This window comes from Fulmarus glacialis, unplaced genomic scaffold (assembly GCF_000690835.1).
Source record: "Fulmarus glacialis isolate BGI_N327 unplaced genomic scaffold, ASM69083v1 scaffold2972, whole genome shotgun sequence".
Taxonomy (NCBI): domain Eukaryota; kingdom Metazoa; phylum Chordata; class Aves; order Procellariiformes; family Procellariidae; genus Fulmarus; species Fulmarus glacialis.
In genome coordinates, this window is record NW_009198242.1 from 43,543 (window position 1) to 67,457 (window position 23,915).

General features: G+C 42.2%; 1 protein-coding gene across 1 annotated transcript in view; it reads right to left on the bottom strand.

The window, feature by feature from the left end:
- CRHR2 (corticotropin releasing hormone receptor 2) overlaps positions 1-23,915 on the bottom strand; it is a 70,933-nt gene that overhangs the window by 35,931 nt on the left and 11,087 nt on the right. Inside the window, exons 4-6 of the mRNA XM_009572815.1 lie at positions 11,695-11,812; positions 7,382-7,535; positions 3,816-3,876 (exon numbers count right to left, since the gene is read on the bottom strand). Of these exons, the coding sequence (XP_009571110.1) occupies positions 3,816-3,876; positions 7,382-7,535; positions 11,695-11,812 (333 nt within the window). The remainder of the gene's footprint in view (positions 1-3,815; positions 3,877-7,381; positions 7,536-11,694; positions 11,813-23,915) is intronic.

Below are 23,915 nucleotides of genomic sequence, written 5' to 3' on the forward strand. Positions count from 1 at the left end.
TTTTTTTATTGAGACTTAACAGTACTTTTTTCAGAGTTGTCAGATTTTGCTACAGAACTGCTAAACTCCAGACAGGATATTTGCACAGTACCAATTATATTTGCCTCACTATGCAGAACATGGTCTCTAGTAAGTACAAAAATGAAAAAATTAAGAAGTTGGTTGAAGCATTTTCTTAACATTCTTCCTGTGTGCTATTTTGAACTTTTAAACTATTATGAGCTACATAACTTGAACCCCAGTTCAACCCGCAAACAACTTAAGTTACAGTTGAAATGCATACTCAGATGAAGGAGATTCCCATTTTGTCCCAAATTTTGGGCTGTCCACTGAGATATCCAAACAGTTTTGGAAGCAGCAGCATAGTACATGTTTTCTGCATATGACCAGTTTGCTAGGTCTGACCTCATGGGGGAATAATGCATAATTTCCCCAGCGGTCAAGATAAATAGAGCATAACAGCTAGGCTGACTGGGGAGATCAGCCTATGTTCACAAAATAGCTGAGGTTGGCAGGGGCCTCTGGAGATTGTCTAGTCCACCCCCCTGCTCAAAGCAGAGTCAGCTGAAGCAGGTTGCTCAGAGGTGTGCCAAGTTGTTTTTTGAGTAGCTCCAAGGACAAACACTCCACAATTTCCCTGGTCAACCTCTTCCCAGTGTTCTACCAACCCCACAGTAAAAAGGTGTTTCCTGATGTTCAGATGGAATTTCATGTGTTTCAGTTTGTGCCACTGCCTCTTGTCACTGGGCACCACTGAGAAGTGTCTGGTTCCACCTTCTTTATACCCTCCTATAAGATATTTATAAACATTGATAAGATCCCCATGATCCTTCTCCTCTCCAGGGTAAACACTCCCAAACCCCTCAGCCTCTCCTTGCATGAGAGATGCTCCAGTATCCTGACAGCACTTATTTCTCAAAGCCAGGGATTACTTTTATCTCATCTGTCTATATTTGCACACACTTACAGAATTCAAATTATCTATATCATACCAGCACAGAGAAAAGATTTTGTAAATGCCACAAAGTTTGGTCTAAACTGTCCCAATGCCTGACGGAGTGGAGGGGAGAATAACCATAGGTAAGTTAAATACACACATCTGCACATCTGACACACATGTACCAGAGGTGCATTCCTACATGTACAGTAAACAGTTTGACTGTTTAGCAGAATCTGCTCCTTTCCTCAGCCTGGGAGGCAGTGAGCAGGGGCTATATGAAATATCACATGCTTTAATGCTTGAGAAGATGACTGAATATTTATGACAATTGACAGGCCCTCAGCAAGTTATTCATCTCTTGTTTTGCTTCGGTTCATTTACTTTACTGAGTCTCCTCTGCATATGACATTACTACAAATGCAAAAAACAGATTTCATTTAATAGCCTTTGCCTTACAGCTTAATGACCTTATCAGCTCTTCATTTACGAGAGCTCTGCCTGTCTGCCTGGGTGCGTGTGCGAGATCAAAGGAATGGCACTATTGAAGCATCCAGTCTTTATTTCTCAAGCAGAGTATAGTACATGAATCTTGGCCCCATCGCTGACAATAAGCAAGCACAACACTGAGGCTCCAGGCCATTACACCCCACACTATGGTGAGCACAAGCCAAATTCTGCACTTTCTCAATGCACAAAACATTTGGAATAGCTATGATGTGCAGTGAGGATGTATGTGAATGTTTCACTCCAAGGCAAACACCAGCATTAAAGACAGAAAGGTGAAAACATCCCAAGACATTAGGTTTAATTGTCTGGGTCAACCAAGAGTAACCCGGTGCCTCCCTTCTCAGTAAGCATGTGAGGCAAATTATGTACATGAGTTAGAGTGTACAAGTTTGTCCACGACATGGATTTAAAAGCGCAAGCTCCAGTTGATAATCCACCCAAGGCAGAGAGCTTGAGCCTAGAGACTCAACAGGAACAGCCTAGATATTCTGCATACCAGCTAGGATCACTTTGTCTTTCTTGCCCTGCTGACAGTATTTTGTATCCCCCTTTTCTTCTGCTGTGCAGGATCTGGGCCAGTTACACCTTCGCTGGTGAAAGGTGGTACACGTACCTATGTAAATATGTCATGTCTTTCTTCATATTCATGGTACATCAAGGGGAGATTCTTTCACATTCACTTTGCGGGTGTACAATGATGGTAAAGGAGGCAGTGGTACAGATGATGCAGTGGTTTCTCCATCTATCCGCCTTGTGTGCAGTGCAATCCCAGTTGTTGTAGCACGTTTCTATCAGGGGGCCTACTTTCCATTATTTCTTTTGGGAGTGGTGAGCCGTCTTCCAAAATGAGGTGTTCAAACCTTTGTGTTGAACCCACTCACAACAGGAATGTTTAATGTGCATCACCATTATTAAAGCATGTGGTGTTTTGCCTCGGCAGGTTTTAAGACACAAGTTTTGGTTATTTTGTGTTGTGCTGTTTAAGCTGACTAGTTCCTTCAGCCTTAGTTCTAGAGCTGAAAGTCCTATTTCAGCACAATGAGACAGCTGCCATGCTGCCCTGGCTTGCGCAAGGTAATAACTACGAGGAACCTGACCGTGAAGCAGACCCAGAATGCTGTGATCCTCGACCCATTCAGAAACAAGAAGGTCTGTGGACACAGAAATTAGGGACATCTGGTAATCAGAGGTTATCTCCCAGGGCTGATTCACTTGGACAACCAAGGAACAGGTTCCAACTTCTTGCCATTTTGAGACTACAGTATGAATTCTCCTGTATGATTATTGTAGGCAGGGATGGAATCACACAAAACTTCTTCCTCCGTGAAAGGGTCTGATTGCCAATGTGTGTAACTCCTGGGAATTAGATTATCACTTTCAAAGTCACCCTTAAAGCTACAGAAGAGGAACTGGTCAAGGGTTCAAAAGTTTGTGGGGAGCAGAGGATAGGAAATTAGTAGTGCATAACAGAATTCCTCCCATGGCTTCAGCACGGATGCCCAAAGCTCAGCCAGTCATCCTATCCATCTCCCTTACAGTCAGGAGAAATAGTGCATGTAAGTCTAATTCATCCAACCTACTTTGGACATCTCTTCCAGATGAGATGAAATGCACCCCAGAATGCATTTACTGTTTTGACTGATCACCGCTGATCATAAGAGACCACAGATTAGTGCAGACACAGACACCTACAAGGTAGACACTTACATTTAATCACATGCACTACAGACAGACAACCATGTGGTCATATGAAAAACAGATTCATGGAGAAAAGAATTTTTTTAAGGTTAGGGAAGGGAGCTGTAACAGATAATAGACATTGATCCAAACACTAGTTGAAAAGTACAAGCTGAGCTATATCTGACCAGTATCAATGTTTGGGAGAAAAATTCCCAAAACGCAGATGCCTCTTTGTCTCCCATATTTTTCAATTTAATGCACTAACTGCTTCCAATTGGAAAAGCCAGAAACAGAAATGCAAAAATTCCAGCCATAAGACTATTTTTGGCAGACTGTCAACTGAATTCTGCACACCCAGAAGGCTAAATTCTTCAGTGCTCAACTGTAGTTTTTAACAAGGTCTTACTCAAGCAAAACTCCCGTTGAAGGAATTACCCTGACTGTAAAGCATGTATAAAGCTATCAAATGAGAGCTTCAGGGCTTAGCCAAGGATATTTGGGAAAGGTATTTTCAGGAATTGACTCAAGTAGTGCTCTGAAATTTGAGATGGTCTGGATTTGGATGGAGGTGATGTGACCTTTCCTCTTTCCTATCAATCAGCCTTATTACTAAATTACCAGTTCAGCCTGCAGGCATTTCTTAATTTATTTAGAGAGCCACATAAACACAAATGTTAACGTTACTTACTGTTCATTTTCATAATATAGTTTGCCAATGGCCCAGGCAACGATGATTGGGCAAGGAATACCTGCAACAGCAAAAAATCAGGAGTTAATCACAACCTATGGATGGATGGATGATACAGATGTAGATTCAGATTTGCGTGAGAAGAGTCTTGGTTAATGAACTGGAAGACTCTAGATACAAGTGGTCCTATCCTGGTATACTTGAGACATCACAATTGCTAAGACCTCTTTATGTATATACAAAAAAGATCATCTCAAAAAGAGAAAACTCTAGTACCAGTAAGAAAAGTTAATAAAATAATTAGCGAACACACATATATACCTATATTTCTATATACCTATATTTCTACATAAGTGATCAGAACAATTCTGGCTGCTCTCAATCCTTTCATCCCCCAGCCTGTACTGATACCGGGGGTTGCCCCGACCCAGGTGCAGGACCTTGCACTTGACCTTGTGAAGTGAGGTGAACCTCATGAGGCATGTCAACCGCACCACTCAGCTTGGTGTCATCTGCAGACTTGCTGAGGGTGCACTCGATCCCACTGTCTGTGTCATTGATGAAGCTATTAAACAGTACCAGTCCCAATACGGACCCCTGCGGGACAACACTCGTCACTGATCTCCACCTGGACATTGAGCCATTGACCACTACCCTCTGCATGTGGCCATCCAACCAATTCCTCACCCACCGGACAGTCCACCCATCAAATCCATACCTCTCCGATTTAGAGAAAAGGATGTTGTGGGAGACCATGTCAAAGGCCTTACAGAGGTCCAGATAGATGACATCTGTAGCCCTTCCCATGTCCACTGATGTAGTCACTCCATCACAGAAGGCCACTAAGTTGGCCAGGCAGGACTTGCCCTTGGTGAAGCCATGCTGGCTGTCTTGAATCACCGTGCCGGCTGTCTCGAATCACCTCAGTCATGAGATGAGGAAGAGTAAGTGGAGCTGGCCTTTTGGCACAGACCTCCTGGGGGAAACAGGAACTTTTTCACCCAGGCATTCCCCAAGCAAAGACTGGATTGATGACAAAATTGGAGGAGGAGAGTTTCCCGTCTTCATTTCCCCTTTACCTTTAACCTGTCAACTCAGGCAAAACCAAACTACAAGACAAGCCTCTAAAGCTCCATCCCTCATTCCAACCTCCAGGTTCACATCCCTCTGAAATCACTGCTACTCTAAGGTGAATTCATGACTCAACATGACTTATACCCTCATGCAGGAGTCAGCACAGCCTCGTTTCTAACACTGCCTTTTAACCTCCCATTTGTTGCGTCTTCTGTGGGAAATGGAGGCTTTAAAGAGATGAAGCAGAGTGGAAAGAACCACAACACAGTAGGGAAGGGATTGAATTGCTAAGTGGTCATCTTTAACCTCAGCAAGAAGTATAGTGAAGCTCTGATCTCCTGCACCACCACCCCTGGTGGCTCTTGTGCCTTGCAAGTGATTGTGTTGTCTTCCATCTTGTTCACCATTGACTCACAGGGTCCGGTGCACTTGTTTCCCCCATGTTCTTGATAAGCATGAACAGACAAAATGTGCCATGTCCTTTCTCCTGGAGGAGAACATCTTACTTTTCCTTGTGAAGCAAAGAACAGGGATTTAAGAATGAGGATGGTAAAAGATTGTGTATTGGAAGGCAAAGCAGAGACAGAAAGCACCCAAAAGGGTGAGAGGAAAGGTATATTCAGCTCACACCACTTCTACATTAGTAATCAGAGACCCAGAGGGCTCTGAGAGAGGTAGGGAGGGAAAATACTAGGGATCAAACCAGTCAGGGGGTCTGTGAGAGCTGTGTGAGCAGCTGATTTTCCAGTTTGATGACAGAACTGAAAAACACTGAAAAAAAGAATTGAATCAGTTCTCCACATAAACATTTTCCTTCTACTACAACTTCTCTTTCCTCCCATTTGATTTTGGATTGAATGACATATTTTGTTTTAAAGGCTGTTTCTGCCTTCAGAACTGCAATTCAATTACTTCTGCTCAATTCTGAGAGGAAGAGGCATTTCTGAACAAAATGTCATTCTACTTTCAGAAAAGAAAATATTTGTGACTTTTTTCCACCTTTCTTCTTTAAACAGAAAAGATCTGCCAAATTCATTAGTTCTGTTTGACCTCAGATTTTGCATTCAAGCGAACAAGCTGCCTGCACGGGGCTTGTCTTGCCAAACCTCTCCTGGCCAAGTTCACATCATGAATATATTGGTTGGAAAGGACCTTTGAAGGTATCCAGTCCAATCTCCTACTCAGAGCAGAACTATCAACACTAGCTCACCTCAGCCAGGGCTTAGCCTTGTTGAATTTTCAATACCTCCAGGGTCAGAGATTCCACAGCTTCTAAGTCATCTGTTCCAGTATTGCACTACCTTTTTGGTAAATTTTCTATTTTCTTAATGTCCAGCTGGAATCTCCTAGTCTGCAATTCGTGGTCATTGTCCCTTCTTATAACATCTGCTACTACCAAGAAGACTTTGGTTCCATCTTCTTTGTAACTATCCTCCAAATCATTCTTGGTACCTAACAGATCCTCCTTAGCATCCTCTTTGCCAGATGAAACAAGCTCAGCTTCTTCACCCTTACTTCACAGGTCATGTCCTCTAGATCACTGATCATATTGACAGCCTTCTGCTGGATAATCTCCAGTTTTTCCACATCCCCTTTGACCTAAAAGACCTAAAACTGACCACAGTATTCCAAAGGCAGCCTTACCAAAGCTGCGTAGAAAGTATTAGTAACTTCCCTGAATCTTCTGGCCACACAGTATGTGTTTTACTTTATTTATGACGAGAAGGCATTGATGGCTCATACTCAGCCTGCATCCACTGCGAGCCCAACATCCTTCTCAGCAGGACTGCTACTCTGACAGCCTGTACTTATAGACCAGCCTATGTTGATGCAGCTAGAGAAAAGGAGCGTCCTTCGCTCTGGCCCAGGCTGACACAGTAGAAGGGAGGTAACAGCATGCAATGAGCTATTTTTCTGTCTTTGAGAGGCCACGAGGACAGTACAAAGGTGACATGTGACTCTTTGTTAAGGGCTGTTTTCTAGGAACGAACCCCTCAGCAGTCCAAAAGACAGCTGTAAGGTTGGACTGGCAGATAATTAGGCTTCTTTTCTAGTCAGCTCCTCACATAGAAGTGTCTCATCTGTATCTTGAGACTGAGTGGTCCACAGTGGACAGTGCCTTTTCTGCTTCATGCCATGTTGAGCAGCAGTGTGTAAGGGATTGTGATCACTGCTTTGCTGATCAAAGTGAAAGGGGCATGGTATGAACTGCTGCATTCCCAAAATGCTAAGCCTGGGAGTTCTCTGTCTTTCCTTAACACCAGGTACCTGAGGATCTAAATGAAGAAGAGGAATCCAGCAACAACCTATTAGCTTTATGTCATCACCACAGTGAAGAACTAAACCTGATCTCATGTTGTTCTGACAAAGTTAGGTTTGAATGTCAGATTTCACCACAGTGGGATTTTTAAAGTTTGTTCCTGCTGCTCTTGTCCTTATCACTTTAATGCCAGGTACCACGTAACACCATTGTAAACACACAAGGCACTTACACCATCCTATGAAGAGAAAGACCCATTTCCGCAGCTTATCTGTGGAATAAGTCATCACTATAGCAGTGTGTAAGTAGCAGCCTTCCACAAACATCCAGAAGAAGTTGGTCACCACAAAATAATTGTAGACAGTGGTAATACATCGACACCAGGGCTGGAAAGGAAACAGAAAAGAATATTTTAAAATCATGGTGAGAACATTTAAAAAATTCTGTATCTTGTTATTCCCTTAAAAATCAATGGTAGAATTCATTCATGGAATGCAGATTTATACCTGACTTGAAATCAGAATATCTTAGGTGCTGTGGGGATCTCACAGCTATGTCTGTGACTTTCTGCTGAGGCTTGGCTTTGACCACAACATGTAGGATCTCCTGTACCTGAGCATATCTGGAAAGTTAACATGCCATAAAGCACGCCCACACCAGCAGTCTGCAAGAAGTTTAAGAAGCAGCCGTGTGGAAAGAAGACAAAAGGAGGCAGCTCATTTGACTACAGATGATCTTTCAGAGAGGTACAGCCATAGCCTAGGGTCCTGTCCAAAGATGACATAAGAGTCTAAGCATATCTGAGGCAGTATAACCCACCAGCTGAGCCCCATTCAAAGAAAATATAAGGTAGAAGTTAATGTCATAGTCTTGTTTCTTCTCCACTGAAGGGAAGGAGCACCACTGACATTTAGAAAAAAGAGATTTACTTTAAAGATATGCTTTTACCAGCTACTTCATCCCCTCTATTGCTGCCATTAGTGCTTCCGTCTGTAAGTCACATCACTACACACGTCACCTCTGAATTTTGCCATAGCTTCAACAGGAATTTTTGGTCAGGCTCAGTGTATCAGTAAAGGCATCTTCTCCCAATGGCTGTGCAGTGGGAGCACAGCTGTGGAATACACAATTAGCTATAAAGAGGCAGATGGTAGCATCACATCAATAAATCACAAGTAACTGCTGATGGTAATTTCCATAGTGCTACACACAGAAGTCTGGGAAAATTTCTTTCTGACCAAGCAGGCATTCAGCATATTCCCTGAAGCATGACATTAATTACCTATGTTAGCTGGTATCATTGATGTCATTTTGGTTTCACCATTCTCCAGCCTTTTAATTAACTCTGCTAAAGTATTTGAAACTTTTGACCCCCAGTTAATTTTATTTCAGACTTCATATGCATGAGGTATTGATGATCTCTAGGCAGTCAACAGAGCAGCAGATGCACTATCAAACCCAGCAAAATTCTGTGGACTAGGAATTTATTGGACAAGAAACACAGTTACAAAATTATAGCCTATTCAGAAGTTGTGATCACTTCATTTATTGAGCTGAAATAAACAGAAGACATCTTTTGGATGAGTTAAAGCTTTCATTTCTGTATTACTTCATTAAGATTTGAAATTTAGTTTGGCTTCATCTTTAAAATAGGATTAAAAACCAAAACAATTCAGAAGAAGATTAAATATTTTGTTTTTGGCTAACACCAAACAAATACTTTGGTTCCATTCCTGACTGACCCCCAAACCAGTAAGACTAGGTTTCCAAAGACTCTAAGTCTCACATTCGATTTTTCAAAGGTATAAGCATGAATTAAATCTTTCCCTGTGGTCTCAGTCTCATGTAAATTCTCTGATACAACGTATAGACTCTTGTTCCCCTCTCTCTCTCAGTTGCAACATGTACAGTTTTTGTCCTCTCCACAGCCGCCCATTTTCACAAGAATTGTAAAAAATAATTTTATCTGAGCCTATTGTTCCTGTGTCAGAACTGAGTGGAATTGGCTAGTGGGTTGGGAAGATAATAGGACAGATACAGACAAATACACATGATGGTGGTGAGATCTCCCTTTGCATCATTTCCATAGGAAACCAGAGTAAAATGAATTTTGAGCAATTCCTTTTGGAATCGTGGATTTATTATTATTAAATAATAAGCCCAATTAGCAGAACTCATTAATTTATACCATGTCATTTATTTGACTGAGGATTCTTGATCCCCGTATGTACCCACCATTAGGCTCCAGATATCTTCAGCAATTCCCCTTCTTGATTTATTAACATAAGCACTATAACTTCATGCAAAATGTTTCCACGTTAAGTCCTTGATGCTTCTGTAACTGCATTATTACTGATCAGCACAGAAGACATCACATCATTAGCTGGCATAAATGATGTTGCTCCCATTGATTTCAGTGGTGTTATTTTGATTCTGACTTATACCACAATAAGAACGTAACAAAGTTACCACTAAGCTTACATAAAGCACCTTCCCAAAAAGACTGCACTGTTCTGCAGAGAAAAGATGAGTTAATGAAAACTGAGGATCTGCCCTTATATTTGCAGGTTTATATTTTCCTTGGCACATTGTGGTCACATTGCAAAAGGCATTTGAGTGCCTGACTCCAACTGATTTTTCCTAAATAACTGTAAAAATCTGTATTAAGATTTGCAGTTTTGTCATGAAAGTAAATCATGCAGCATAGAACTGTCAACAATTAAGATCGTATACCATCATCTTCTGTAGCCTGAAAATGTCAGAAACACAGACAAAGCAACCAGTGAATTAATAGAAGCTACATCTTCTCAAAGGAGCATCTGCTTAAATAATAATACAAAGTTATGCATAGATGTCTCAAAAAATTTAGAATCTTAAGACTTCTTCATCTAGGTACTAATGACTTTTCTATTTGTTTTCCCAAAGTATGCGATTAAAGTTCAGATGCCAAATCTTACATTTGAAAAGTTAACCAAGGATGATGAGTGCCCAGCTGACATTAAAATGAATGGATATCCAGGCTCCTGGGGTGGTTTTCAATTTCTACAGGATCAGTTCCTATGTGAGTGGAGCCACATTGACTTATATCAGCTATGGATCCAGCTCATATTCCATAGGCACTTTAGTCCACCTGCTTTCCAAAGAGAGAGAGTATGAAGAGGGTGTGTGTGTATGTATGTGCATGTGTTTTTGTAGCACACTGTTAAGTTTTTCTTGATCATGGAGGTAAATATCAGGGGACCACCCTAAAGGGAGAATATGCCACTACACGAATATTACAATGGGAATGAGAATCTGCCAAGGGATTATCAAAAGGAACTATTCCCCAGGAAAATCAAGATAAATGCTTTTTCTTTTGGAGTGGATGATTTTAATCCACTCCAAATTCTTTGTATTATTGGGGCTGCTTGGTGACCAAACGGGGGAGGCATTACAATACTTACACAGGGACTGATTCAATGTCCTCACTCAAACCAGCACCTGCAGTTGGGAGTCACTTGAATGAACATGAAATTACATGGAAAGTAAGAGAAATGGGAGCATGGTGACACACTGCATTTCTCAAGAGTGCTCAATGCCATGCAAAGAAGATGCCCCATTTCTTGCCCCCTTCTGCCTTCCCGTGTTTTACTGTGTGGATCTGTCCAGTCCCTTGAACTGGCTCTGATTCTCAATTACCCATCAGAAAGCTGACTTAGATCACTATGACAGCAAAAAACTCTTCCTTGCTTTTTTGTTAGCTAGGTTAGTTCTCCACCAGTTTAGTGAGTTCAGTCTCCAAGGGTTCAGTCCTCCCCAAGGGATCAAGAAAAGGAACAGAGCTACTGCAAAAGAATCAGCAGGAGCTGGAGTGAAGCGTTCGGGTCCCTGGAGGAATGATCCATCCCTTTCAGTGACAGGGAGTTGCTGCTGGATGTAGCCCATTCACAGAACTTCATCCTCAAGGCCAGCATGGTGAAGAAGGGATTAGCAGAAAAATGGAATTTTGTAAAAAAAACCCACAAAGATATCAACAGCAAAAATTGTACTGTTTCAGGCCCTATTTCTTATTTTATTGGGAGTCCCACTAACTCCAGACAGCAAGGTGCCCACTGTCATCAGACAAAGTAGCTGACTCAAAGCCTCAACAGCCAAAACAATTATTTCTGTACCCTGTTCATGGAGATGTTACCCTCTGGAATGAATGCACACCACTGCAAAAGGCTCTGACAAAAATGTTCAAGAACCACCAAATTTAGTCTCTCACACAATACTGTGTCTCAGCAGTATATAAATTTGGAAAGCATCTATGGTCAACGAAGATAAGAGAGAAGCATTTGGGAAGGATTTTTACTTTAAAAATCCCCTTTGATATTCAGTAATGAGGAAATAAATGAAAATTTAGCAGATCTAAGCTCACGTTCTTCATCTTTTTGAAATTACATGAAAGTCACTCTGAGCATGTGGATAAGTGCCCTTTGCAATATTTCTATCAGTTGAACAAATTCAGCATCCCTGCCTGCCCCCAAACTACATGGCAGAGACATGCTACCTCCAAGCACTTACTTCATTGCTTTCATGTATGTTGTGGTCTATCATTTGAAGCAGAAACCACATCACATTCCTCAGGATGAATGTGGTGATCAAGTTCCAGTGGATAATATTCCGCAGGCATCTGATACTCCTAAACAGGGAAATAAATCTCAATCATCATATATAGTGAATATATACACATACGCATTAATGACTATATCAAATAAACAAGCTAATTCTGTTCACGTGCAAAATTCCTCATGGTTTATCCCCCTCCATTACCTCTCTTACACTATGAAACAGGAGGTTCGTCTGTCCAGTGGGTCAGCAATAACAGTCTATATCTTTACCAGCAAGCATATCTGGGTTGTGTCCCATTCTCTGGCTCTCAGGGTAAATTGCACAGCCAGTGCCAGAGACAAAACTTGGATTTTGCAGTGTAGTCACAACACAAATAAATGACATAAATATAAAACAGCAACAGGAGGATGGCAAAATCTGTGCTTCTTTTCCTTGCTATATACCTTTTTTTCCAGAAACCACACAGCATAACTTTTGCAAGGCCATGTAGAACAATTTGTCTTGATAACATGAGGAGCTTCCTTTGACAGCAATCAATTCAAGCAAGTGAAACAGGAAAGACCCAAATATTCAAATGGTCATTTCACCCTCGGTTATTATTTTTGCTCCCCTCCACCCCATCCCATCAGCTCTATTATAATGTCAACTAGAATTGATAAGCCCCTAAACAACAAGCCTGCACTGGAGTCTGTTGCATTGTTCACAGAAGGAGATTTGGTGACAAATATCGGCTCTGGAGTGGCAAAACTGGAATAGTTCACATTCCGTCAGTCTCTTGAACAGGCTCGCCTGTGTGAAGTTCAAAGTTTTCAGACCCATTAATGCAATAGGAGAGCATGGACCGCCTGATTTCCAGTCCTGAGCTCAGTTGGCTGTACCAAGCTTTCTCAAGGTAGAGCTGTGTATTCTCCTTCATCAGAAAACGTGTCTGGTTTTAGTCCTTTCTCAGCCCCCTTTCAGATGCAGTGTAAAATACGAGCACAATGTAAAATATGAACCACAATGAGTCGGGACACAGTGCCATAAAACAAAAGAGGGGACATCTTAAATAGTGCTTGCTGCTGAAAATGGCTGCAGGAGGCAGCCAGTGCATGATGCTGATGCCAGTAACCGAAGTATCACTGAAGCTAGACAGAAAGTTACTTATTCGGTCATCGGAGACAAGATCATTTGTCTTCTCATTCTTTGTGAAAAGGTAAAGGAAGGTGAGTGCCAAGGTGCAGTTTTGCAATTAGATGATCTTTTTTCAGCTAAACACAAAACACTCCAGTTACTAAAATCACTTCCACAGGGGTTCAAATAGCCAGTGCATTTCCCAGCATCATCAGGTTAGGATTCTGCATTTGCCATATCAGTCTCCCTGTTTGCAAAGGAAGCTGTCAAATAACATCGGACAAACACAGAAAGCGGTGTTCTCAAACCTGCTCAACTGCAGCTGACTGTAGCTCATCGCACTGACAGCAAAAAGAGAAGGCACAATCCAGTAGCCAACTTTGCTGTTGCTTCAGGTCTCTTGCATGACAAACAAGTCAGCCTTCTCAATAACAAACACTATTTTGCTATCATAAAACACTTACTGCACTTTTCCTAGGACTCAATTAGTCAGTTTTAGGGCCAGAAGCAATTCTGTTATGTCCTTCAGCCTCACAAATCTCTCAAAGATTTCACAGCAATCCAGCAAAAAAACAAATAGAAGACCTCCCACATATGAGATACTGCAACTTACAGAAAGATGCTCAAAGGTATAACCCTACTAAGTCGATGTCAAAATAGCTTTTGAGTTTAACAACTCAGGCTCCAGGTATGAAATTGGTATTTGGTTTTGAGAGCCTCAGTGACTCACGACTGGAGTCAATTTGGAAAACAAATCTCCAGCTGCTCAGATATATTCACTTTTATTTAGGCTACAAAACCCAAAAGTGTTGCTCTCAGTGCAACCTGTGCTAGCAGGGGACATGTCAGAGACATGTCTCACTTTGAAAATTTCATTTCTAACAAAAGGCAAAGGTTCACAGTTAGGCTTTCAAAGAAACTAGGCAACCAACACCTACTGCTTTTCATGCTAAACCCCAGGAACCCATCTGGCTCCAGACAGACTTTGAAACATGCTATTAAGGTCTGTTCTCTGTTGATCGTTCTGCACATAAGTGTCCTGCAGCTGCTGTTCATCTAGATATTTTATTCACTCCTTTCAGGTTAAGGATTAGCAGATTAAGGAAGGAGTTTGAAACATTGCTTCTAAGGGGAGAGGGAGGCAGGGGACTAGAAACTGAGGAAATTCAGGTCAAACTGTAGAGTTACCGGCATGAAATTAATTGCTTTTGAGAGCTCTAACAACAAAACAGATCCAGCACCCTTGCCACCTGAATGTATTTCTTGACAAAGAGAAGATAAAGGAGTGGAAAAAAAAATAATCCTTGCTGCATGCCTCCATTTAGATGTAGTTTAATCATCCCGTATGCTGGAATATCACTAAATCTGGCTGGAAGAAACCTTAATCCCACAGACTTACAGTAGGACATTGGACTGGCTGCAGAAGCAAATAGGATCAAACAAATAGTTGTAGACTTTTTGGTTCAGTTCTGAAAAAGAGCTTTCCCCACAGTAGGCACCTAGTCATTAAAATCACATTCTCTTCTGCGGCTTGGAATATAAAGACAATCTCAGCATCTCCGGGATGCATGATCTTTGCCCTCCTTACTGCTTCTTGGTCATAGTGGTTTGTCTTCTTTGCCCATCTGCCTGCATCTCGCATTGACTTTTGTTTGGATTGTAAAATGCTTGGGACAGAGGCAAACTTTTAGAGATGTGTGTTCAGGATCCAGAGCAAGAGGATCTGGTCTGCGCTGGGAACTCCCAGGCTCTACAGATAATTATGATCAAAACTCTCCTTGTTTAAAAAAAGCCACATGTGCTGAGGGAAGATGTGTTCCTGGTGTAAAATTAAGTGAAGTATAAATGTGACCAGCAGCTGGAATTTCCCAAAACGAGGCCTGAAGCCTTGTCAAATAATGCTTTGGACACGAAGCAGGGACAGTTGGCTCCCATGTCCCACTACCTTTAGCAAAAGCCATACTTTGGGTATCAGCAACCTTGTACCATGGCCTCATTCCCTTTCTGAGACACTCGGATGGCAAGTAGACGCTTTCACCTGCTAAAAAGCTTCATGTCTTTGGGGGTAACAGAGCAATGAAGAAGAGGCTGTAGAACAAGCATTTTGCTTTTCCAGCTGCAGTCTCTCCCCAGTCACATTCCCCACCACACTACTGCCTTGGCAAAGCAGCACAAACAGGTGAGGGGCAGGATTTGCTTTTGTGATGTCTGGGCCACTACTCTGCTGGCGTTAATAGCAGTTAGGGTTTTAATGGAAACACCGGTATAGTCAGGCTGAGAAACACATGTCTGAAAGTGCCACAGAGTTTCTCAATGGCTCAGGCAGTGACGTGACCCCAGGCACAGAACAGTTTTAACCTTTTCCCTTTTTTTATTTTTCCCTTTGCTTTTCTTTTAGTAAGAGTCCCAACTGGAGACTCTTAAGTTTGTTTTTGTTCGTAGAGAACCCCGAGCACGTGGTTTCTGTTTGTTTCTGTCTCCTAACTACTACTAGCACAGAACTCACAGTGACAGTAATGCAATTCATAGCCAAGGGCAGGAAAAGCTTGAGAAATAACTGTGTCAGGTTCATACTGGGGAGGGAGAAACAGCAGGGTTAATATAGTGCTGCAGGGCACAGCAGTGGAGGACTGCAGCTAAGTCGATTGATGTAACAAGGGAAAGATCTCTTGCCAGCCACCTGAGAAACCTGCTCTCGTTTACAGGCACTGCTGGTGAATGTTATTGTCATGATTTAGTATGGGTAAAGCATCTAGATGGATACTGACTGAGATGAGGGTCCCCTCATTTCAGGCACTATTCACATGAGACTGTTCTGCTGGCCTCAGGAGCTAAGCCTGTGCACAAAGTTTATCTGTGTAGCCAGATTGGAGTCTGAGGTGGACAGTGAATGAAGGACATGTCCCAAATTGGGCAACAAAGCTAGTGAGTAATAGGAGAACTGCAGCACAGCTAACGTTTGGTGAAAGGACAAAGCTGACCTTGTCATACTCACTCATCTCAAAGCCTGAGGAAGAAACTCAAAATACTCATAGGGGTAATTTTTCCTCCACAGGTCTTTTCCTGGCTCTTGGTAGATAGAAGCTAGCTTAAATTTATAAGCCTTAATTTAAATTTAAATACTCCTGTTATTCATGAAAATGACCTGTCCCTTTTTGAAAACTTGTTAAACAGTCATAACAGCCTTCTATGACAATGAGCTCCACAGTTCCTTTTGTCTTGATTAATTATTGCCTTCGCTCTGTGGAGTGAAAAAGTAAGCAAATCTGTGCTCCAGAAACAGCAATAACTGCCCTCATAGGCAGCACTGAAAAGGAATTCACATCACATTGTAAATGGCAGGAGGTAGAATTTGAAACACATTGAGCTGTATTATAAGTTAGTGAACTGAGCTTTCCTAGAGTCGCAGTGATTGGCATGAATGCATTCCCTCACAACTCAGAAGCTAAGAAATTTGGGGTTATTCTTACCTCAGTAGGAAGATTTCACAATTTGGAGAGTGTGGCAGTGACAACATCAGGAAAATGAGAGCACAGGCAGCAGAAAGCTACCTTTTCAAGAGGGCAAAGAGTCATGTGAGAGAGGGGAGAAATGGGAGATGAGGGGACTGGGTGCTGAACTGTTGCTTCAGACACAATTACAGCATCGCTAGGAAGAAATTGAGAGTTACAGAGCCATTTAAAGTCCCCTAGCCTAAAAGATCAGATGATAGAAGGTTTCATATTCATCTTCATGCCAAATAACATTGTTTATGCCATTTCCACTTGTTTTACAACCCTTGATGTGGATTGAATTGTGCAAGCGTAGCCCTACTTCCAAGAACAGCAGCACAAGTCACCACCCCAGAGAGCCTCAAGGCTGGCACCTCACAAGACACCATGGACTGAGGTTACATTAAAGAGCCTTTTCCTGTATTTGTTTCCTGCCCTGATCCTTTTCAGACAAAAAGTGTTCGTCAAGGCCTTGGCTGGACTCTTCCTCTAACTCTTCCCTGGTGCATGGGTCCAAGGACGGAAGGACTAAGAAAAGAGGTTGTAGCAATTCAGTCAGAACAGACTTGAAGATTGAGGCCACAACATAAAGACATAAGAACTTCCATATTCAGACAGACCAATAAGCCATTAGGCTGTGGCTCAGTCCCCAGTGGTGATCAGCAAAAGACAATTTGGGAACAGTATGGGAAACAGGTGATGTAGACTGTTAGTTGTTCCTTGCTCTTACCTCCTTGCTTCTGGCAGTCAGAGGTTTTAAGATATTCCTGATTCAGAGACCACATTTAATGAGATTAAATCACCCCACTGGTGGCCCCAACTCCTCACAGAAGTCACTGAACTCCTTTTGTGGTTTATGTTCACCGGGGTCAGGCCATGGCTTATTCTGCTAACATGATGGAATGAAGAGCTCATAAGCTGTTATTCACGGTAAAGTACGTTTGCCTATGTTGGTTCCTCTTCTCTGCTTGCCTGTCCCCTCCCAAGGGCTGGATGAGGACACATTTCCTCACAACTACATTCCCTCCTGTCCTTGGGGAGTTGCAGAGAGGAAGGATAGAAAGAGCCTGGAACTAGACAGCAGGAAAGTCCCGTGGGCTGTGGGAGCAAGCTGGGAGGAGTGGTTGGTAATGTATCTATATCTCCCACAGTTCATGCAGCAATTTCACTTCTGGCTGTGCCAGACAGCAGATTTTGGGCCTGAAATATTCCCCTGAAATACAGCAAGTAGTGTCAGACAGGCACATGTTGGTAATGTATCTATATCTCCAACATGTACTCTGGAAAGTAGTTCATGCAGCAATTTCACTTCTGGCTGTGCCAGACAGCAGATTTTGGGCCTGAAATATTCCCCTGAAATACAGCAAGTAGTGTCAGACAGGCACATGCAAGTGGTGTATGTCACACTGAGTGAAGGAATGGGCAGAAGGAAAAGGATTTCCTTGAAAAGGAGAGAAAAGAAGGACTTACAGTTTCTGACTTGGAGGGAGAAAAGATACTGCCACTGGAAGCATCTTGGTTCTGTAAGTGAAAGGGTTTATTGGCTCCTCATGATTTCTTAAGAACCAGTGCTTTGCCCCCTATTGAGTGATCCCCAGGCGACTGCTTCTGACAAGGTGAGAGTTTCTGCTGAGGACCTGCTGCACAAGAGTCCTGCTGCTGTGCCACTCCTCCTGTTGGTTTGGGCAGAGGTGTCCTCATATCAGGCAGGCAGGACATTTTGCCAGGAGTCATTGTTCAGAGTACAGCCACTTGCCTCAAGGCTAATGATGTGAGGCTTTGGATAGAAGAGTGTAGCAAGCGACAGCGTATTTTCACAGGAGACTGAGTTATGAAGTACCTTGTTTTATATTTACAGGAATTTGGGGACAACGGTACAGGAAAATGTGTGTGTTCCAGTTGAGTCGAGAATCCCAGAGTATGTCTCTGGCTGTGCTGGCCAAAACCAGATAAGATGATCCGGGAGCACATGCCTCCCAGTCACTGCACACAGAGAGCCCCATAAAAGAATTAGCTTCAGCTCTGCAGCAGGTTAGACACAAGGAAGCAATTAAGGTGAAAGCAAACATACTTCTCTTTGGCCTTCCTAATTAGTAAATCAAAAGCCAGGTGGATGGTGGGAAATTACACATAATGTCCTCTTTATTTGATTTGAGAACAGACCATATTTCAAGCCCAAATGTCATTCCCTGACTCGATATCATACCACCGGCATCCTGAACTGCTTGGTGCACGGGGTGTCTTAACTGGGCTTCCACATGAGGAAAAATAGCAGCAAATGAAAAAAAGCGCAAAATTCTCCAGCAGTTGACTGCAGCCTGTGTCAGAGGTGGGCAGAAAGAGTTTCTGATTGTTGGTAAAGAAAGCACACTCTGCTAATTATTTCCATCAAATGACCTTAATTGTATGGTTGGATACAGTAAGCAGAGAATTAGAAAATCCATTCTTTTGACTTGGGAAATGCTGAGATCTGAAAATGCAGAAAATCTGATCAACTCTTTCTGTACAGGTGGCCTCACTGATTCAGAAATGGAGATCTATAAAAGGGTTTCTAAAATAGCACTGGTAAAACTCAAAGTAGCCTTTCTGTTGATTCATGGGGGTTTTTTTCACTCTATCCATACAGCTGTATTTTTCCTCTGGGACGTGCAGAGCTACTATTTTCTGATTCAAAGCATGACACAAACAATTAACATTAGCAATTATAATAATGTGCCAGTATAGTCGAAAGCTAGCTGAATTAGTTGAATCACCTGCATGGAAATAACTGCAAATGATAACTTTATTAAAGAAGCTTGGAAACCTTCTATTAATTCATGTAGTATTCCATTAATAATGATGTTCAATTAAGACAGCTGTCCCGAAGTCTGTCTGAAAACAGTTGGCAGGAGAAATCTGAGAGCACTTTGCTGGAGTCCTTCCCATTCCATGACTGTTGAACAAGCAGGAAGGAGAATCATGGACAATACTTAAAAAAATATTTTTCCCCTTTAGTCTTTTCTAGGGCAGGCAAAGCTCATGGACAAGCCATAAATGGCATGGAGTGGGAAGAATACCTAGCAGCAAGTTATTTCCCAGGCTCTGTGACTGTCATGGGCTATTTGCTTTCATCCACATGGAGGCCTCCCCTGAGGTCCTCATGGTTTCCCCTGCATGCTCATGTTCAATCACTGCATATATTCTGGTACTAATGCTTATAGATGGGAAAAGCAGCTGGAGAGGTTGGCAGGGAAAATGAGCTTCTTGGTGGCAGTTGCCTGGGGAAATATAAATATTCCCACAGGAAATGCAAGGGGCAGTTGCAAGGGACGAACAAAACCCTGGAAGAGAATAAAAGCTTTATTACGAGGACAGGGGTGAAATGCTCAGGTGAAGACGAGAAGCAGCAGCTTCCATTAGTGTTTAGGATGTACGCAGAACCTAAAACCAAATCCATTGTAGAACCATCTGTGCTCCACTAAGCCTTTTCCAAAGCTTCTTTCTCCTGCCTTCAAGCCAATTTTTAATCACAGGACACAGGGGCATTCTACCTGCTTTAGACACACAGGCTTAAAGCACTGCGGTTCCTAGGGTTGGAAGGATGTAGCCAACACAACACGGAACAGGACCACAGGCAGGACAGCCCCAGGGCAGGACCAGACTGACTGTGTTCATTGTCTGTGTTTGTGCCCAGCACTGTCTGGCTGCGTAGCGTGGTGAAAAGGGGTAAAAAATGGCCCTCTGCAAACTACCCATGAGCATGCTGACAATGAACAGTATGGATAACTATAGGACACTACATCAGCCTGTGCTCTGTTCCTAGTCAGTGTACGAAGAGGAATGTTGCCCCTGAGAACTATGTGGTTAAATATGGGCTAATTGAAACCCAGTCACTGGATACTCCAGTCTAAGAATATGGTTCCAATCTTGACTGTGCAATCAGCTCTTTCACTGGAGAAAATTCCTCTCTTATTTTCACAGGAATGACAAAGTCAGATACAGATGACTTCATTTAGTACAGCATGTGCTTGTGGTTTAGCTGGTTGAAAAACGATTTAGGAATCTGCTTTAATTTGCTTTGCTAAATGGAGGTCAGATGTCAGTCATTTTTGAACCAAACAGGAAACGGGGCTGTAAAGTATCTTTTTAGCAGAACCTACCTTGCAGCTCAGGTTTTAGTACCCCGTAACAAACTAGCTTTAGAGTAGCAGGGACACAGTATGTGGCTACAGCCCTCTGGGGTTTATCTAAGACACTGCCCTGTTCACACGGGTTGTAGTTATCAGTCCAGACTGTGGAAGGGTGAATGTTTTCTATGAAAAGTGACCATTGCAGCTGGATTGCACAAATTAGAGTTAGGACTTCAGAAGCCAGACACTGAAAGCTGATAGTGGTTGATCTGGCTTACAGCTACTGTTTGGGAAATGTAAGAGTGCGCAGCATGTCCTCATTTATAATCCCCTTGTGGGATTATTAAAAAAAATCTAAAAGAAAATTAATTTAAATGACCAGCTAGGGAATTCAGGGGTTATGTTTTTTTGCTTTTAATACAATTATACAATTAGCAATGTTTATTAAATTATCTACCTTTGCAGATACTGTGTGGATAAACCAAGGAGGAAAGTCTGAGGCACTGATGCTGCTGTTCGCACTCTCCTTGGTGTGAAATATTTCATTATTTTTGAGTATTTGGCCAGGAAATTAGGAAAGACCATATAGGATCATTCATAGCCTGCTCCTTCCAAATATTCATTCCTGTGCTCGGTCTGAATTCGTTAGCCTCATGGTGCTCACTGTGCGTGTGGAAATGTTTCCAGTGGTTGAACCTGGGCACCTCCCCGAGGAAGCGGCTGTTTCTGTAAAACGCAGAGGCAGTTCACATCCTAGCAGGAGTGCACATGCCCCATTTAGGGGTGACACAAATCAGGGATTTTCCACCTCTCTTGTGTTTTACTTGGCAGAGTAATGTGAAGCAGCGGTATTCATCTTTTAGATTAGACAGAAGAGGAGGTGGCTGGGTGCTGAACAACTATGGTGGAGTTAGTGAGGGATGTAGATGTGCAATTCCCTGGATGAAAACGGAAATTGAACCATTTAGTACTTGAACACCTGCAGGTGCATTTGTAGTGGGTAACTAAACATCTAGGTTTGAAAACATCTTCTCTGATTGTCCTTTCCAGAGATGACTCAGGGCATGTTCTTTTTTGTAAAAGTAAATTGCACTCCTGAGCATGATTCATATCCAAACTGTAAGCACAAAACTTTACTTTCTTCCTTCCTCTGAAACCTTGGAAAAGTTGCAAGGCTTGCTCTACTGTTCCTAAAAACATTCCATCATCATCAAAAGGAGAACTGAGCACAGACGAGTTTTAGCTAGTCAGTCAACATAGATCTAATCTTGCACAGAGCAGTTCTATTACCAGAATTTAAACAAGTTAGTGTCCATCTCCAAAAACACTGCCTCATGGCTAAAATCTTGGCAATGACAGAAATATACCACTAGGAACATATTTCAAGCACAGGATAGGAAGTGGCCTCCTGATCCTCCAAACCCCAGGTCAAGAAAGTAATTGAGTAAAAGTCCTTCCTAAATTCCTGAAACTCTAGTTTAAATCCAAGTTAAATTTCTCCTCCACTATATTGCTCGAGGACCCCTCTGCTCTGTGGGTTGGAAATCATCCTCTAATATCGGCTCACAAGTCTATCTGTAGCGCTCCTATACCCATTTCTTCTTGCACTGACATTGTCCTTGACTGTAAGTAGCTCTTCAGTTTCTAATGTTTATCCAACAGTAATGTATTTATAGCCAGCAATAATACTCCTTGCCAGCCTTCATATTTCTAGGCTACAATACCACTATTTCAGATGCAGCTTATGAAACCTTCCACATTTTAAGAATATAGCTCTCTTTTAATTACTGGTATTATTCCAGGACTTCAAAGGCTTTGCTCTCCTCTGCGTTTTTTGTGCTAGGTAGGCTCTATACAAAGAGTCTAAAAGAACAAGTTATACAGATATGAGATGAGAGGGGGGTAAGTAAAGGCAGTGGGAAGCAAAGACATTGGCCTAAGGTTAATCAATAGGAAATGTGTTTCTGTCCTTTATCTGAGTTCATGAGAAGAGACACTTCACGTGATTTCAGGCAGTACAGGCACTTCAGATGCTTTCTATTCAAAGAAGACCATCTCATTGCGTATGTGCTTATCTACAGAGCTCCATCGTTTTCATTCCTGCCTTGCTTTAAGAACCTTACTATGGACCATTACTGTTACTTTACTATGGGACAGAGTGCTGTCTCCAAATCTACAGCCACTGCATCCACCAAACTTGGTCTGCAATTACCGGTATTTATGATGAAGTTTAAAAAAGGCCATGTGCCTGAATCATTATTTAAGGCTCCGCTATTTTAAGTGGCAGATGGAATAGACTTAAGTAGGCTAGGTGGAAAGCCAGGAGATGAAGGGGAAAATGGAGCACTGTCATGAACTCATGAATTCAGTCAGTTGATGTTCTGTCCTGGGACTTGCTCTTTTTCCCCTTGCTCCATGACAGAAAGGTATGTCTGGGAGGACTGTGCCTTAGATCTGAAGTCTGCTCTGCTCCAATCACATCAGATACCGCATGACTTTTTAGTGCAAACCAGTACTAATTGTGCAGATCACCTACTCACTTGATATATCCTCAGTATCTAGGCTCTGATAGCTGTCAGACCACTTTGCTCTATGAAACCTGCTCTGTATGGATGCTCTACATTTCTTCTGACAGGTTTCTACAAATCATTTAATCAAACTCTTCCATTCTTACTAAGAGAGGCCTGCAGCAGCAGTCTTGCCAACTACATGCCAGACTGAAGATCTAGAGGCAGTTCAAAGGAGCTTGGAACAGGTGAGGATAAAAGAAAGTAGATCTTCCTCTCCTAAACCCTGCGAGATGGTTGGAGGGGGGAAGAAAAAAAGAAAAAAAAGGTGCCTATGTTGTTTCAAGAAAAAAATGTTTCAGTCTTCTGGGAGAAAAAATATGCGAGGTTCAGGAAATCTGGCTGTAATCATGAGAAAGAAAGGGGACACTGCTTCAGGCCTATGAGAAAAAAAAAAATCAGGTGTTTTAAAGGGGATATAAAAAGAGGTAAATATAGGGGCAACAGGAAAGCAAAGGTTCCCTCAAAACCTCAACTTGCTTTCATTACCACCATACTAGTGACAACAGGTGTTATCCCAATGTTTGTGGATTCGGTTTTTTTTACAGCTGCCTTTATCCAGCAATCTGTGCAGAAAGACATGTCATTTTTAATCTTCAGCCTATCTTCCTTTCAGCACCGTCCTTCTTTATTGGATTCAAAACTCACCAGGGACTTAGATGTTTCCCAGAACAAATACCTGTCTTCCCATACTTCTTTGGTTACTACTGCACAAATAAAACATCTTCTGATTGAATCTAGTCAGGTCACTGCTGGCCATTGCCAGCACATTGTTTAATAACAAGTCAGGAGTTTTACAAAGGACTCTTATTCCACCTCAGAGGCTGGTATAACAGCACACTAACAAGGAAAAAGCCAGGACAAAGCAATTTGGGTTTCTGCATCATCAGCAA